This window comes from Maylandia zebra, linkage group LG13, assembly GCF_041146795.1.
Source record: "Maylandia zebra isolate NMK-2024a linkage group LG13, Mzebra_GT3a, whole genome shotgun sequence".
NCBI classification, from domain to species: domain Eukaryota; kingdom Metazoa; phylum Chordata; class Actinopteri; order Cichliformes; family Cichlidae; genus Maylandia; species Maylandia zebra.
The window spans coordinates 11421525-11438678 of record NC_135179.1 but is presented as its reverse complement, the minus strand read 5'-3'; the positions used below and the strand labels follow the sequence as shown (position 1 = coordinate 11438678).

The 17154-nt window shown below is 41.2% G+C and overlaps 1 protein-coding gene across 1 annotated transcript in view; it reads right to left on the bottom strand.

Moving 5' to 3' along the window:
• lrpprc (leucine-rich pentatricopeptide repeat containing) overlaps window positions 1-17154 on the bottom strand; it is a 58417-nt gene that overhangs the window by 40842 nt on the left and 421 nt on the right. Inside the window, exons 2-16 of the mRNA XM_004570095.4 lie at window positions 16398-16600; window positions 16139-16261; window positions 15897-16018; window positions 15711-15769; window positions 14842-14928; window positions 14263-14389; window positions 12693-12837; window positions 12391-12545; window positions 11934-12039; window positions 11644-11751; window positions 4677-4795; window positions 4455-4545; window positions 2737-2806; window positions 762-789; window positions 163-220 (exon numbers count right to left, since the gene is read on the bottom strand). Coding sequence (XP_004570152.3) covers window positions 163-220; window positions 762-789; window positions 2737-2806; window positions 4455-4545; window positions 4677-4795; window positions 11644-11751; window positions 11934-12039; window positions 12391-12545; window positions 12693-12837; window positions 14263-14389; window positions 14842-14928; window positions 15711-15769; window positions 15897-16018; window positions 16139-16261; window positions 16398-16600 — 1601 coding nt within the window. The remainder of the gene's footprint in view (window positions 1-162; window positions 221-761; window positions 790-2736; window positions 2807-4454; window positions 4546-4676; window positions 4796-11643; window positions 11752-11933; window positions 12040-12390; window positions 12546-12692; window positions 12838-14262; window positions 14390-14841; window positions 14929-15710; window positions 15770-15896; window positions 16019-16138; window positions 16262-16397; window positions 16601-17154) is intronic.

Below are 17154 nucleotides of genomic sequence, written 5' to 3'. Positions count from 1 at the left end.
ACTCTGAATACCAATATGAGTTACACGTACAGCCATACTCTCACTCCTCTCTCCTTCTCACCTGCACAAATGCACACAAACACATTCCAGGCATGTCCTTGTATACAAGATATCAGCATCATGAATTGTTGGTAGGAATGGGACATATAAATGTTTCCTTACCAGCAGGGGAAGAGTTTCCTTTAGAGAAGCGTTCATCTTTGTATAAGACCTCAGTAATCTGGAAACACAAATTGATCACACATAGAAATTACAGTACGTCATATGCAGCAAGTGGAAGAATGTACATGGCATAACCAAATAATGACAGGCATGGGCCATGTTTTAACAATGTAGATTCTATCTCCAAAAGTTGATTCTGTTCATCTGGACATAGCGTTTTCTGGGAGAAACGTTTCGTCACTCATCCAAGTGACTTCTTCAGTCTCAGCTGACTGCAGGTTTCCCCAATCTTATAAACAGTACAGTAAAAATGTAGATTTTACTGAATGTGACTTTCTGTCAGAAAAGCAAATTAAATATCAAACCCTTATTTTACAACCCTCCTAAATGCAACTCATCTTAACTTACAAGAAAAAAGCCAATCAGAGGCAGACAGAAATTCATCTCATGTCTCATTAAACTTGTGTCAAGTTTAAAAAATGCTTCTTTTTATTTGCACTTGTTTGTTCTAACATAGCCGCTGATAAACTCCTTCTAAACCTCTCTGTTGTACTTCTATATCACTCTTTGCAGCCCGCATGGGCATGTTGACCTCTTACCTTCACCATGCTCTCCACATCAGCAGACCTGCAGGGGGCAGTAGAGGACAAGACATGAGTACCCAGGGCAGGTCAACAAGACTCCAACTTCACAGAGTTGCTGTGCAGTTTGGTCATAAGCAAGCATAGGCTATACTTTAAATATAAAAGGACATCTTTATGCGTCACCAGCTTACTTTCCCTTAATATCTTTGTGTTAATATATAACTGTTTTAAGCTAGTAGTTAACAGCCTCCCTTTAACGCCACACTAAAAAAAAGTATTAGGTAAAAACACTATATAATATTTAAAGCAGCAAAAATACATTTTCATACCTTTAAAGAAAAACACAAATTCTGTACATTTTGCTACATTTTCCCCCCAAAGTGAGGAAAATCCAGTTCTTCAGGAACTACAATGATACATCTTCGCTCAAAGACGTTTTGCATTAAGGACTTACTCAATAAATGACGTAACTTTTATTCTAACAACACACATGATATGACATTTGAAATCAAGTAATCGTAACACAGACAGTGTCATGTTCCCGTAGCTTCTGAATTGACAGTGTGGCACAACACACCGAGAAAGAGCGACAGATTTTGTAATTTGACATTCTCAACCTCGCTGTACATGAGAGGAGAGACGGCAGTATAAAAGCCTGGAAAAACCACAAAAGACACAGTGAAACAAAGTCACACACATGCACACAGGCTAAATGATGACAATGTGTGACATTTCTGGCGTTGTCAGCTAGTTGGCGGAAAGGAGGAGAAAGTGGGTGATGAGAGGAGGGAAGAAGAGGTCTTTAATGATTAAATTATCCCCTGACCTTGTCTTTGACAGGAGCAGGTCTTACACAGCGATGACACGGCGTTCGCAAACACACACATGCACACACAGACGCACACGGTCCCCAAGTGACAAGCCCAATTATGACCCTGTCAGCCAACCTAACTATCAGAACGGTGAGAGAGTGTGTGTGTGTGTGTGTGTGTGTGTGTGTGTACATGTGTGTGCAATGAGAGAAAAGCAAATAAAAAAAAGCTCTGGAGATAAAATAAAAACAAACGTGGATACTGCGAGTTAAAATGGAAACGACACATATGTAGAGAAACATTTCGATTTAAAGTTTGTCTTATTATTTTTACTACATTTTTATTATAAAGCTTCTGAATAAATTTTTAGCTTTAAAAAAAAAAAAAAAAAAGGCATTTTGCTATAATTCTAGTCCTTAAAGTAAAAACTATGCTGCCAAGCTCAAACTATGGCATTGTCTTGTTTTTTTAAATGATGGATTCCTGAGAGTAATCAGCATAACTTTTTCCCTTTTGTTAGTTAGCATGCACTACAACAAAGAAACTACCAGCTGAATTATAAAGCTCAAATTTAAGCTCAACTGAGCGTATCCTGGCTTAGTGGAAGAAATAACTTTGGTCCCAGCAGACAAGTCAGCATTTTTCTCTTGACACACCTCCAGCCTCACTCAGGGGCTGGAGTGTTTTTGTGTGGGTGTGTAGTGCTAAACTGTAAATATTCATAAACATCCCTTCAAGAAAGCCTGTGGGTCAGTCTGCGTTTGTGTGTCTGTGTAGGGTGAGACAACCAGAGACCAGTATGGGGGTCTGGGTATGAGCGACAGTGTTGGGCATCTGCTAATTTACATATCTCCCACGGTGCTTTGAGGCAAGAGCTAAGGGATGACAAGCTCCATATGCATGAGGCATCCATGTATATCTTTTGTGTGTGTGCATGTGTCTGCATGCATGTGTGTGTGGTAGTGTTTTTCCCCGCAGCTGCTGAAGCACAGACACTGTAGATGGTGTGATCAGCTGCACATGTCATATTCATAGCATATGCTGCAGTGACCTCCACATAGCTACAGGCCTCCCTCAAACGCCAGTGAGGAGTTTGGGGGCAAAATATGGAGAAATATGGAATATAAAGTGATGGGGAACATGTGAACACATGAAGGGACGGCAGGCTAATAACTCACTTTTTGAAGCCCAGAATGAGGCTGCTGCGGAAAACACCGAGGTCCAGGGAGGGGAAGGAAGGATCCGACACTGGAAAGAGAAGACAAATCATGATTACAGGGAAAAAAAGCGACAAACCGATTCACATTCTGGAATCCTGCAATGAAGTTTAAGATTGGGATTGGTGGCCTTGCAATTCAACTAATCAATAATCTAACATGCAAGGCTTTTAGCACATTTTCAGCAAAGTTCAGGAGAAAGCTTAAATTCAAAGCTTTGTTTAAAGCTGTAATGTGATAGTTATTCCACCCTCACCAGTCTGCATAAAACCCTGCAAACAGGGAATGTGATTAGAAGTAATGCTATTCCAGTAATAAGCCAGAAGCTACAGTCCCAAACGCTGCCTAAAAGGCAGTGTCGAAGTGTAACACTGATGACACATTGCCTGTGTGAAGACTTCTACGTTCACCTGCCATTATTAACTGGAAGAAACACCACTATGCCAATCACATGGCAGTAACTCAATTAGGGCTGTGCGATATGACCAAAATCTCATATCCCGATATAAGAATTCTATCGTCCCGATAACGATATAAATCACAAAAATGTAGCATTTTCTGTAAATTTTGTGAATCTCGGGCAGCTCGTCTTACAGGAAGTGTTTCCAGCTGCGCGTCATGTAGCTGGAGTCGAGTGTTTTAACCAAAGCATGAAACTATACATTTTTAGACATAAGTTGTAAAGGCCGCCGTTTTCTTTGGTCTAAGGTTTATTTTTTAGCACCTGGCGGCTCTTTTTTAATTCTCATCCGTAAATAATCTGCTCTTTCACGTGATTCAGTTTATTTTGAAAAATCTCAACAGGATCTTGAGCTTTATTGTGAAAGGTTTATGTGGAACATAAACAAGCGGACATGCGATGGTGTTACGTCGTTGTTGCTAACCACAACGCATAAAAACAGGCGCTTGTCCGTCCATAGTGTGGTTATATGAAATATAAGGGAAAGAGAAAACTTTAAGAAATTAATATAGCCACTACAGTGACCATCAAAACGATGAAAAAAATACTGCCGTAAACAGTTTATTTTGCGACACCACGAAACAAACGATAGCGTAAAATGAAATGATAGACGTTTTTATATTGTCATCCGATATATATCGTTATATCGAACAGCCCTAAACTCAATGCATTTAAGCATGTGGACATGGTCTTGGTTTCTGCTTCCACATTCGAGAAAAGTATCTAACTATTCTGCCAAGACAATTTTTTTGCACACAAAAAGGCAACACATAACGTTGGCAGCAGATAAGACCCAGCACCATTTCTAGGAAGATATGTGAGGGTTAAAGAATCTGTAAAACTTTCTTCACATGAGGCCAAAAAAAGGAAAAAGGAAAATAAATTCACTAGGGAGTACAAATGAAAGAAACGCAACAGCTGCCTGTGAAAATGAGTGGTGGATGCTAGAGACTAAAAACAGAAGAAAGGGAAAACAGGAAGAGTCATCCATTATTTAGCGGCCATCTCTATCCCATTCCTCTGCCAGTTGAGGCGCCTCTCGTTCTCGCTTCTTACATATTCACACAAACTAATCTCTTAAAAGGCCTGATGAGCACCGAGAAGCAAGTGGGCAAATGTGTGTGTGTGTGTGTGTTAATGCTGGGCCAATTAGCCTGCAGGCAAAATGCAAAAAATGCTGCAGAGATTCTTTAGACTGAATAAGAGAGTGTGTACTTACACAGAGTGCAGAGTTTGGCCAGGTCGGTCACAGCCACCAAGCGCATCTCTGAGCATAAAAAGCCCTCCGACTCCACAGAGATACCTGCATCCTGAAGACCAAAACAACAAAAAAAAAATCCCAGACAACTTTAAATCAGAATAAACATAAATGAAAACTGGTCACATGAAAAAAACCAAACAAACCAACAAACAAGAACCCTCACACAGATTTATGGATTACCTTGAGGGCTTGTCGAGCTGCATCAATGCTGGGGAACACAGGGAGGATGTAGTTGGATAAAGTCTCGACATCAGGGGAAACATCGAGAGCCTGCATGCCTTTCATCACCTCTACAACACCTACAACACACAAGTAATAGGTAAGAAAAATCTGCCTTTCTTCCCCCCAGATGGATGCATTTATGTTGTGTAGTGAAAGAAGCAACTAAGAGTTGTTGTTTTTTTTAATGAAACAACAGAATAAAAAGACAAAAATAGATCAATGCTTCTATCAGAGGTTCCTTTGAATTCTGAAGGTACTCAGTTAAATATTGTTTGAAAATCACTCATTCCTAGAATCTAGGATGCTACTGTCAAACAGGTACCCTTAAACCAGAATATATTCAGTTTAAAAATCAGAAGAAAAGTCTCAAACACACAAATATAAAAGCAAAGTTGTTATTTGCACCGTTATAAATGATAATCTTAATTTTTTTTTTAAACCAGCTTTTCTATCATTCAGATTCTAATGACAAATGCATCATAGAATATGAAAGGCCTTGAAGTTAATGTGACTGAAAGGGTGAAATTAAGAACTTTTATACATGCTTTCCTCTTCTCATATTTGTGCACAGGTCTGACAAAAAACTATTAAATCCACTCTTCTTTTCAGCAACAAAGTGCAAATGGCTCTTTCGCGATCTACCTCAGACAAGTGAGTGCGTGTGCATAAACATGCAGTTGCCCTGAAGTGGACTCTTGCACCCTCACCCTGTTCTCCAGCAGAAACTGGAGGTCCTGCTCCAGGGAAAGAGGCCAAAAACAGTCACATACATATGGAACAGCCATTCGCATGTTTAACATGCCTTCAAGCATCTTCATGTTTGTGTGTGCACATATGCAAGCAGCTTTGGAGCACTTTGCATATTTCTGGGAGCATGGCCACAAAGGAAATGGGCCTAAATGAGCACATATACACGTCTGTGTGTGCGTGTTTGCTCTTATTAAGTGTTACAATTTGGTGCAAGGACAGAAATAATCCATCTATGGTACTATACATGCTATGCATAAGCACATCAAGGGCTTATACACCTGGCTCCCAAGCGGACTTCTGAAAACTATCCTAAAGTGCTTCCTTGAGTTGACATACCTTAAGATGCTGTGTGTATTTAAGCTGCACTCAGGTACTAAAACAAACACACACACATATCTGTGTTTCTGCATCCTAATGGGACGTATGTGTTCACCTGGCAGCCTCTTTTCAGCTGAATAAAAGATGAGTCCTGGGCTTTTATATGCCATTAAAACCTGCCGCTGGGGTGCATTATCCCAGGTAGGGCTACCTGAACCACTCCATCCATCCACCCTTCTCCGCCCTCCATTTCACTCATTCATCGTCCCCTCTCACTATCCATCTACCTGCTTTCAAGTTAAAGTAAACAGACGATCTTCTCAATGGAGGATCCATCCACTCTGCTGCCCATCCCTCCATTCTTACCCCCTAATCGCTTTCATCCAACTCTTTTTTTATGAAAGAAAACAGGGAGCACCTTCTGTCCTCCTGAATAATCCATAATCAATTTCACAGAGAGCAAAAGGAGCTGAAAACAAGTGAATGGATAGCTGGAAGTATATAAATGGACAGGTTCTCTCACGCTTTTCAGCTTCCACACATGAGCTTTCATGACCGTCAGCACTTTTCTTTGGTCAGTTGAGCAGGTTTGTGTGCTTTCATCCCCACAATCAACTAACCAAAAGCTTTAATTCCTCTGAACTCCAGGTTGTTTCTTCTTTGGTTTGATTTAAAGGCTTGAATTGAGTTAACTAAGAAGCAAGCCTATGAATAATACTAGTTATTAAAAATTTCTTTCTTTCTTTGTTTTTTAAAAAAGGGGGTTACGCAAGCAATACTGTGCAAAAGTCTTAATTTCTTTACATTTTACTTCCAGGGAGCCAGACTTTCTTAGAATTTTTAAAGTGGTCTTAAGAAATAGTTCTCCAAGCTCTCTGAAGATCTTTTAAAGGTTTTCGTTGAAACATTGGCTGCTTTCTCACTCCTTTTCACTGTAAAGCCACTTTAAACTGAACTAAGAATCACTCATCCTTAAAATGACAGCTCTTTCAAGGGATGAACTAGTGTTGTGCCTACACATCACCAATAACTTGGTAAAGAACGGATTTTAAAACCATATCTTTAGGAATTTTTTTTTTTTGCACCAATAAAGTGATTCCCGAAGAGCTATTAGCGAAGAACTAGACAAGGTGTGCAGTGTGTACTTTAAAAACAATTGAGGAAACTGGGAGTGGAAGACAAATGCAATGGGAGGTTCAAATCATCATCAGTAGGTACATCTATAAACCAAGATGGAGGCTCTGTGATGGTTTGGGGCTGAATTTTGGTGTTGGTGTTGGAGATCTTGTCGAAATCTGATGGATAGATTTTGATCCACAATCCAATACTATCTATTAAAATATTGACTTTCAAGCTTCTTAGAATTGTACAGACTGTTTTTGCCTTCCATGCACGTTTTACTATATCCCTAGCAAAATGTAAAGAAAAGAGGGGTGACTTTTGCACAGTACTATATCTAAGTAACGTCAATATAGTAAATACAGAACCAGTGCCTTTGTCTCATCTGTCAAAACTGTTAACTACGAATAAATTAGTAAAACAGTTAAGCTACAACGCTAAACAAGGCCTGATAATATGTAGTGTCATTTATACCACTCTCTCTTTTGTCTTTTCACTCCAGAATACATAATAATGTGAAAGCCTCTTTCTTCTTTCCTCCCTGTCTGAACAATTTAAAGACAGATTTGGCACAGAGGACAACTGAGAAGAGGGGAGACCTCTCTAGGTTGGTCAGCATTAAGACTGACATACCATCCAGGCAAGAAGTATCAAAGTAGTGAGTTAAGCATGGCAGTGGTCACAAGATATCATCATCAGATTCATGTCTTCAGGTTAACTGTCACAGACGAGAAGTGAGGATGGAGAAGAGAGAGGAGGAGAGGAGTGGAGTGAACTGGTCGCTGTCATCTCCTCTTGTCCTTGGACATGAGTACCTGTCACTTCCCCCTTTGCTCTCTCCCCCCCTAACACCATCTGTCTCTCCGTGTCCATGACTCTCTAAAGGTAGACATTGTTGCTGCAAGGCAAAGGCAGGTTATGTTTAAAAACATAAGAAAAAGTCTATTTTGTGAGACATCTAGAGCTGCAATTTCACCCTTCCTTTTCTTTCTTTTAATCAAGATGATACTTGGCTCTCACACCACATTTTAAATCAGAATTAAGTTCAGGGTCAGGCTGTGAATGTGCTAACTATCTGACAGAAAAGTCTGCTTCCCACAGAGGATGTAAACAAAATCAGGTAAGGGGCAAAAGCAGAGAAGGGAGCCTTTACCTCATCACCCCGACTCTCAAACAAACAAGGCCAGAAACACCACCTCTTCCTCTACAGTTTCCCTTCCGCTCCCTTTTCTTGCTCCTCCATGTCAGATGTGATAAGAGTGCTTTGTGTTGCGAGGACTGACAAGCATCGACTAGCTGCAGGCAGGTGGCATATATGGCCAAACATATGCTTTTTCCAAACCCGCCAAATCCACACCTAATCAGAATGTTCTCCCCCATCCCCCGCCACTGCCCGCCTTCAATTCCACAGCTCCGGCCTCTCTGCCTGCTAGTGACACCTGTGGACAAAAAGTGACACGGCGCTTAATATTTCATAGGCCGTGCACAGTGGGGCGCGTAATCCAAAGTGAATTCCCTCAGAGCCCTTACATTTACATGAAATCAAGTCACTCTGCATCAGTCACATCACCTGCACTGGTCTTCGAAAGCCCGCCCTCTCCACTTCCAACTTTCAATACACACACACACACACACACACCTCCAACAACAGCAGGAGAGAGAAAGGGGGGAAAGAAAAGAGAAGTTGCATCATTCATGAGCGTTGAGGCCAACACCATCACAAACAAGCGAGTGTGTGAGTGACAGTGAAGTTTCTCCGTTTTCCTTCCTTCCGTTCTTCCTCCTTTCTCCTTCTGTGATACCTAAATGGATGCTGTCCGATGTGTCTGTGTGGCTTCGAGACTGTGCGGTCAGAGAATTTAAGCTGGAGTAAGTGTCTGTGTGTGTGGTTGTGCATGTTTAAACTCCTGTCTAGTCCACTTGTTCATGCTGTCAAGCTAGCCGCCGAGACATCTCACCATTCAAACTGCGAATCTGTCTCGACCACACGGAGAAGCCAATCTGCAGCATCGCCACACCGGCGTAACCGGTTTCTACTCCCTGCCAGTTCAAATGCTGTCAATTGGCTGACAGTTGAAAAATACATCATTTATTAATCACTCTAAAAAACCCCAAAGAGAGACCCAGGGTTCAGCATAAATAAAGCACTTAAAAACCGAGCGGCTACTGAACACATTTGACAGAGCACATTCACTAATGAGTTATGAATTTTGACAAGTCGCCAGATGCCAGCTATCTGTCAGTGAGACGATTTCCCCCACAAGCCCATAGCTGACAAAGACAAGAGAAAGAAACTAATTATTTTCCTTCAAACGAGACAGAAATTGGGGACAGAAATATTCCCATAAAATGTATCTGCTGAGCCATTAAACTATATTAAGAGGCTAAAACCCAAAAAAGTTTTCAACCGAGTGTCAGACAAGAGTCCAATAAAAGTAACGTGCCCAGTGAAAGAAGGGGGGGGAAAAAGGGGGGCTGTGCCACATTTAACACAAATCACAAATAGTACCTGTCAAAAGCTCCAGGTGAGTAAAGTTTAAAAGTTAAAAATTAAATTATTTGTCAAGCTTGTTCTGACATGAAAGAAACAGCTTTTTTTTAAAAAAAAAGCTGCTCTTGTAAATATTCTGGCAGCCGTCACATTTTCTGTGTAATATCACGCATTAGCTCATTGTTGTCCAAGAGTACAAAATAATATGCTATGAAATATACTTTTTTTTACCTACCCTGCTCATTATTGTCCAGAATACTTTGCAGAAATAAATTACATTAATTGATGTAATGGCTCCATTTATGTGTTAATTTCATACAACCAGTTACTGCTACTGCTTTTTTTGCTCAGGAGGAAAAAAAAAGTCCCCATTTGATTATTATCCTGGAAAGAAATAAAGCAAAGATTACTCTCACAATCTAAATGTAGCCCCGTGCCCCCACAAGGCATCGGCATAGCACTTCAGTGGAAAAGGAGTACTGCAGGGAATCGGAAAAACATCTGGACTGAAAAACAAGTTGACTTAGACAAATGATTGGAGGAAACGACTGAAGCAAAACGACCTCTGACCCCTCAATGCATCCGAGAGGTCTGTGCATCCATCTATGTGGGTCTGTATGAGCAGGAGGGAGATGCAGAAGTCCAACCATTCAGACTGCTTCTGCACAGTTGATGTAGTGTTCGCTTTTATATGTACGGTGTCTTTTTGCAACACTGCTAGAAGCACATACCAAAGATTATTTCAAAGACTTACACAACAGGTCTAAAAGTGTTTAGAGTTCCAGAAACCCGATAAAAACCAAAACGTTAATGACGTAGTAGCTTTTCTAGTTATTTCCTGTAAAAAAAGGCCAAAAGACCCATTAGGTGACCAATGTGTGCAAGTTTGATTAAATTATGAGCAATGCTGAAGGAAAAGTAGCAATTCTTGTGATGTGCAGACAGAAGCTTCGCCATGGCATAAGCTCATCGGTCCTTCAGCCAGATGAGCTAAAAATACAATGTTCATTTGCCTCTGCACTTTCTGAAAGTCAACATTTCTTTAGGATCCGGAACAAATGCAAAGTGTGTACATCTTCTAAAATTTGCTATCTATTCCAAGAACTCTCTAGAGAGACCCGTGTGGATTTGTGAGTAGGTGTTTCTGTGTGCGTTTGTCTCGTCTTCGCCTGCTCTGACTCTGTCATGCAAGGATCAGACCTCTTCGCCCTTCACTGCCCCAGCCAAGTGAAACCTGTCCCAGTTGGACCACTCTGTGAGTCATTAATATTTAAGGGAAACTCTTTTAAAAGCTCTTTCTGGTACAGAGGAAGTCATAATCCCCTCTGCACCACAGAAAAAAAAAAAAGAAAAACATGTTCAAAAACTGCTAATATGACATTCACCAAAAACCTATTTCCTATTACGTGTATTAAAAACAGCTGGTAGGTCAGTTTTTCCTTCTGTCACAAGGCTGTATAACACCTGTTAGGTTCTCATACACACAAGATTGCTCGCATCAGGTAAAGCGGCTTGTTTAGCTACAAGATCTAATGGTTTCTATCAAGTTATTGGCTTCCAAGTGATGGCACAGATTACAAGCACATGAGCAATAACTCATAAAAAAACATAACATTAACACATGAAGACATGTTTAGCTTCTACAGCAATTAATCAGGATGTAAAATAAAGTCAAATGGACCTCATCAATATGACAATGTTGCAAAATCAAAGTTGTATGAGTATCTTAGGGAGGGGCAACATTTTAGCTGGTCTTGACTTTCCAAAAAGTCTTTAAAATGGTAAATGGCCTGTATTTATATAGCGCCTTACTAGTCCCTAAGGACCCCAAAGCGCTTAACATATCCAGTCATCCACCCATTCACACACACATTCACACACTGGTGATGGCAGCTACATTGTAGCCACAGCCACCCTGGGGCGCACTGACAGAGGCGAGGCTGCCGGACACTGGCGCCACCGGGCCCTCTGACCACCACCAGTAGGCAACGGGTGAAGTGTCTTGCCCAAGGACACAACGACCGAGACTGTCCAAGCCGGGGCTCGAACCGGCAACCTTCCGATTACAAGGCGAACTCCCAACTCTTGAGCCACGATCGCCACAAAGGGCTGTTTTAGTGGGTACGACTTGATCCTGAGGTTATGGTTTGAATCAGGCTTAATCATCACAAAGGTAGTAGTAAAAGTAAGTGTGTGTGTGTGTGTGTGTGTGTGTGTGTGTGTGTGTGTGTGTGTGTGTGTGTGTACCAGCTATGTTCTTGTCTTTGACGTGCTGAGTGAGAAGGGGCCAGAAGAAGTGAGGTCTTACGGGCAACTTCTCCTCCTTAAATAATTTCATCAGCTCTAAAGAAGTACCTGCAAATACAGATAAAAAAGTTAATTAATAACTTGATATATTACTGGATATAACTGGCAAACTTTTATGTTTTGCTTACAATTGACCACATGCAAGTAAATTGGCGAGTGTGCATGCATCAGTAGCAAATAAATATATCTGTGAGTAAGCAGATGCATGTAAGTGAAAGCATGTGCCGTACCAGTTTTCTTGGCCTCCAGGGCGCAGGACAGAGTGAAGCTGAGTGGTGATGTGTGCATATTTGACTCTTGGAGCTCTTTGCAGAAGCAGATGATCTTCTCCAGAGACTGGAGTCCACATATAGGAAACAAAAATTTAATTTATATTGTTATTAACGTTACAAACCCTGCATCCAGTTTGAAAATCAATGCCAGCTAACAGTCAACTGCTAAAGAGAACTGACCAGGGATATCAAACCAACTTTACATTGGCAGCCATAAACAGCCGAGTTTGATGTCAAGTGAATTTTAGGAATTTTTCTGTCATTTAATTGAATATCTATTACTTAAGTACTTTGGTGTAGTATGAATGCGCAGGGAGAAAGTCTTTATTATATCAGCCATATGTTTGACACCCCTCCTCTAAAATATGGTCTGATCCTGTGTCTTTGTCTCTTAAAGAAACCAGGGCCTGAGTACCGTATCCATGTTGATGCAATGTCGGAGGAAGAAGTTGCCCAGGTTGGCAGAGTCACTTGAGTTATCAGACTGCAGAGTGGGAAACGTCTTCAAGATGTGAAAAGCTGTGTCCTCCTGTCCCTGAGTTATCAGGCTCAGACACAAGTTCATGGCATCTGCAAGAACAACAACAACACACACAATTTGTATAACAGCTCCCAATTTCTTTAAATCGAGACTTTGACTAAATTGTATTTCTTTTTATGATTTTACTTTCATAAAACTAAAGTGAGTGCTGTAAAACACGTCACATTAATGTGTACCTGGAACGTAACCCCTCTCATGCCTCAAGCGCTCGACCATCTCTGGGATGTGCTGCTGGTGTTTGGACTTGGCCAGCGTGAAGATGACCTGCATGATGTCCCGGTCCATCAGACTGCAGTCTGCACTCTCTGCCGCCTCCAGAGTCTGAAAGAAAGCAAATTAATAAGGAAGAGAGGAGGGGTATAAAACTGAGTAAGCAACCTTGAAAATCTAAAATTCTTCTGATAACTTTTATAAAATTTTGTCTGAAAATCAAAAGTTATATATATCAATTATTTGGCAACCTGACATGTCTGACTTTAAACAGCATTATTACTAGACAGATGAATTATTTATTTTAGACAAAATTACATTTATTATACAGTTAGCAATATAATTATTAGCCAAACCCATTTTTCATATGTTTGTGCCCCCTAGGGGGGCATGTTTGTTTTTAACAGATTAATTCCCTGTGCTAGCCGCTCAGATGTAATGGACAATTTAAATCAACAATCCATTTAACAAACTTTATCAGGCTTGGTCTAAGATGACACGTGCTAATATCTGAAAAGTACGGTGGCCTTGAGAGGCCAAACGGACTGCAACTTAAGAAAACACCAGCAATACGAAAAACGCTGCAAAAGGACACAAAACAACGGAAATAGGAAAAAACACAAGGCAAGTGTTTCTGGGGAGAAAATTACCCGATGGAACAGTTGCAGGAACCCAAAACATGCTAGGTGTGTTTTATCATGATTCAGACAATACTGATGACAGGTTTTTAGGCTAATAGTTGGGCTAACACACTTACCTCTCATCTTTTCTTTGCTCACAAAACCGATAGATCCTCCACTTCTTTCAAGTGTCTCCCAGCGCAATTCTTAGCATATTTTGGTTCCTGCAAATGGTCCATCGGGTTATTGTCTCCCCAGAAACACTTTCCTTGTGCTTTTGGAAATCTGTTTCTCCTATTTCTGTTTTGTTTTTTCCTATTTATGTTGTCGTTTTTCCTATTTCCGTTGTGTTTTGTGTGCTTTTGCAGCCTTTTTCTTATTGCTGGTGTTTTCTTAAGTTGCAGTCCGTTTGGCCTCTCAGGGCCACCGTAGAAAAGACTCAAAACAGAAGATTTTTGAACTTTTTGTTGGTAAAATCCCTTCCTCAACTTACTCACGATATACAACATGGGCAAAAATGCAGTGAGACAGAAAAAAATCATCACATGTGGTTTGCAAATACAATTATATGTTATATTTTTAATTACAATGTCAGTGACACAGTAGCTCATCCAGCTCACAATTCAAAGGTTACTGTAATGTGTGAAGTACATAAATAAAGCAAGAGTATCAACAGACCATGATCACCCATTAAATAATCCTTATCTGTAAATTAAATTAATGTTGGACCAGAACTGTAGTTGGAGTACTGACTCTTTTGAGTTTTGGATGGACTGTTGGAGACCTCGCATCACACAAGCTCAGCATACCTTCACCAGATAAGCTAAAAAAGTGGCAAGCAGTTCAAAAGCTGCACCCTTAAATACACCTACACCTTCAACCCTTAGGTGGCACTACACACAATTAATGCACACACCTTTTTCATGTTTTCCAGATCGCCCTTCTCAGCATACGCGTTCAACAGTGACACGTAAGTGTCGGGACCCGGTTCAATTCCTGCTCCATGCATCACAGACAAGATGTTCTTAGCACTCTCGATGTCACTGTCGAGTAATAAAGATTACAGCTTATTTAAATCCAAATTCCTTCAATTATAGCATTTGTTATGTGATATTAAATTCATCCATCCATCCAGTTGCTTCCGCTTATCCTTTTCAGGGTCGCGGGGGGCGCTGGAGCCAATCCCAGCTGTCATAGCGCGAGAGGTGGGGTACACCCTGGACAGGTCGCCGGTCTGTCGCAGGGCTAACACACAAGGACAGACAACCATTCATACTCACATTCACACCTAGTGGCAATTTGGATTATCCAATTAACCTATCCCCACAAACTGCATGTCTTTGGACGGTGGGAGGAAGCCGGAGTACCCGGAGGGAACCCACGCAGACACGGGGAGAACATGCAAACTCCACACAGAAAGACCCCGGCCTCACATATTGATATTAAATTCAATATGTTAAAAAAAATAGATAAATAAAAAAGTACTGACACTTACCCTGCACGAGCATGACCTGTCACCAACGAACTGAACACAGCTTCAGTGATGGGCAAGTCTTTATTCTTCATGAAACCCAATATGGTGCTGAGAAAGCCGAAAAGCATTACATCAACATTAAAATGAGAAGAAAAAAAAAGCAAGCAACACAACAAGTAATCTAACAGTAAACCCATGAGAAGCACGGTAAACCAAAATACCCAGACACAGAAAAGGCTGCTGAGCTGAATGACAAGTATTTAAAAGAATAAATAAACAAAAACCACCACACAGAAAAATTTATAATGATTAGCCCTCCTGATCACGATATAACAAGAGGGCTGACCATGGAAAGCCTTGGCTGTCCCTCCCTCAGCCTGGCTCTGCCAGAATTTCTTCCTGTTAAAAGTTACTTTTTAACTTCCTACTGTCGCTAAGTGCTTGCTCATAGTGGGCAATCTGATTGTTGGGGAGGATGTATTTTATTATTGTAGGGTCATACCAGGGACTACAGATGACAAAAGTCATATTTACATGATGAATATAAATGCTTATGTTAATTAATATGCACTGTTCCTTTAAAAAAAAAACAATAGTGAATGAGTCATTCACTCAGGAAATACACTGAAATTTGTCAGGAGGAGAGTTCGCCTGGCAAGATCAGTGCTCACAAGTCACACTGCAGTCAGTAGAAATAGAGACAATCTCATCAGTAGTACTGGGTTCAATGAAAACATTTCACATGGTGTTATATGGATGTGGACTTTTAGGAGTAACCAAAATAGTTTCTTTAAAGACACCTACTCCATTCACCTGAATTGTGAAACTGTTAGTTCAGCAAAAGTACCCGCAGTGGACAGGTTACTATTAAGAAAAGAACATTTACCCACCTGGCTCCTTCAATATCTCCATTTTGGCAGTAGGCTGCGATGAGCCTCTGGTAGGTAACCTATGCATAAAATAAAACAAATTAAAACAGCTAGAATTAACAAAATGAAATACTCTCTTCATGTAGCTGAACACAAATCTAACTATGCATTTCTTGACATTACAGCACTCTGCACTGCACTACTTACTCTGTTGGGCTGGATATTAGCCGCTTCCATTTTGGCCAGGAAGTCAGTGGGGGAGAATTTGAACTCATTCTGAAGGTAAACCTTCAGCAAAGCATTGTAGTGGCTCACATCATACTGTGCACCTAGCGAAGACAATGTGCAGCCAGGGTAATTAAACATATACAAAACACTCACTACACAACTAGGATTTTGTAGTGCACATCTCTTGTGTGTGCAAGACTGTACTTAGCGCAGCCCCTTACCCAACTCCTTCAGTTTCTCCCACACACGGTGTGCCAGCTCAGTGCGTTCTTCCAGAGGCACCTCAGGCAGCAGGGACCCACAGCTACGGAGCAGCAACAGGGCCTGGTTACCACTGGGATAGCCTGCAGATAGCAGAGGTGGATGAGGAAGGAGAGAGAAAGCAAAACATTTCATTACTGTCTCTCAAAGAGTTCAAATGGCCATTAGCAGGCATCCGTTATTAAAGGTCCCTCTGTGGTTGCTCATCCTCTTGCCTACCTGCCCTGCAGATATCATGGAAGATGCGCTGAAGCAGGGTCTTGGTAATACGACCGGTCCTCCTCACAGAACTGTCCAGCCTGGTCAGGGCCCAGTCAAACTGCTGCGCTTGCTTGGAGCGCACTGCAATGCTGGCTTCATCCTTTAGCTCGGTGGCCACAGAAAAACTACGCACACACCCCGCTGCATATGACCACACGCGACTGTGAAGATACAGGCCATAGGTATAAATGCAACAGCAGAAAAATAACTAACTCAGTTCTGCTGTGGATGCATATCAGAGAAAAGAAATATTTAATTTCAGAAAGCCTGCCCCACCATCACAGTATGTGTTTACTGCACAACAACAGGCATGTTGTCAAAGACAGTTACACAGCTGTACACAGTGAAAGCCAGACCTGTGACCTTGAAGTGAAGAAAAAGTCCCTCCAAGTAGGTCCACGGCTGCTAGTAGCCATCACTTCTATATCAGCTGAGGCCAGTTTTTCTTTCGTGCTCATTAATAATACTATAAATGTTCATTTAAGCTGCAATTTACGCGCATCATCGTGGCTGCTGTGTAACAGTGCACACTGGTCTCCAGTGATAGGCCCAAAAGTCAGCGTGTGTACAGCTGGGAGCAAATTGATGGCAGGAAGTGGTTGCTAACAGTTACAGCTTCATTACGAACTAGATTATAGTAACCGGCTTGATTACAGATTAAACAGACAGTGAGTTTACCCTGGTTACACAACAACTCATCATCACCTTGCATAAC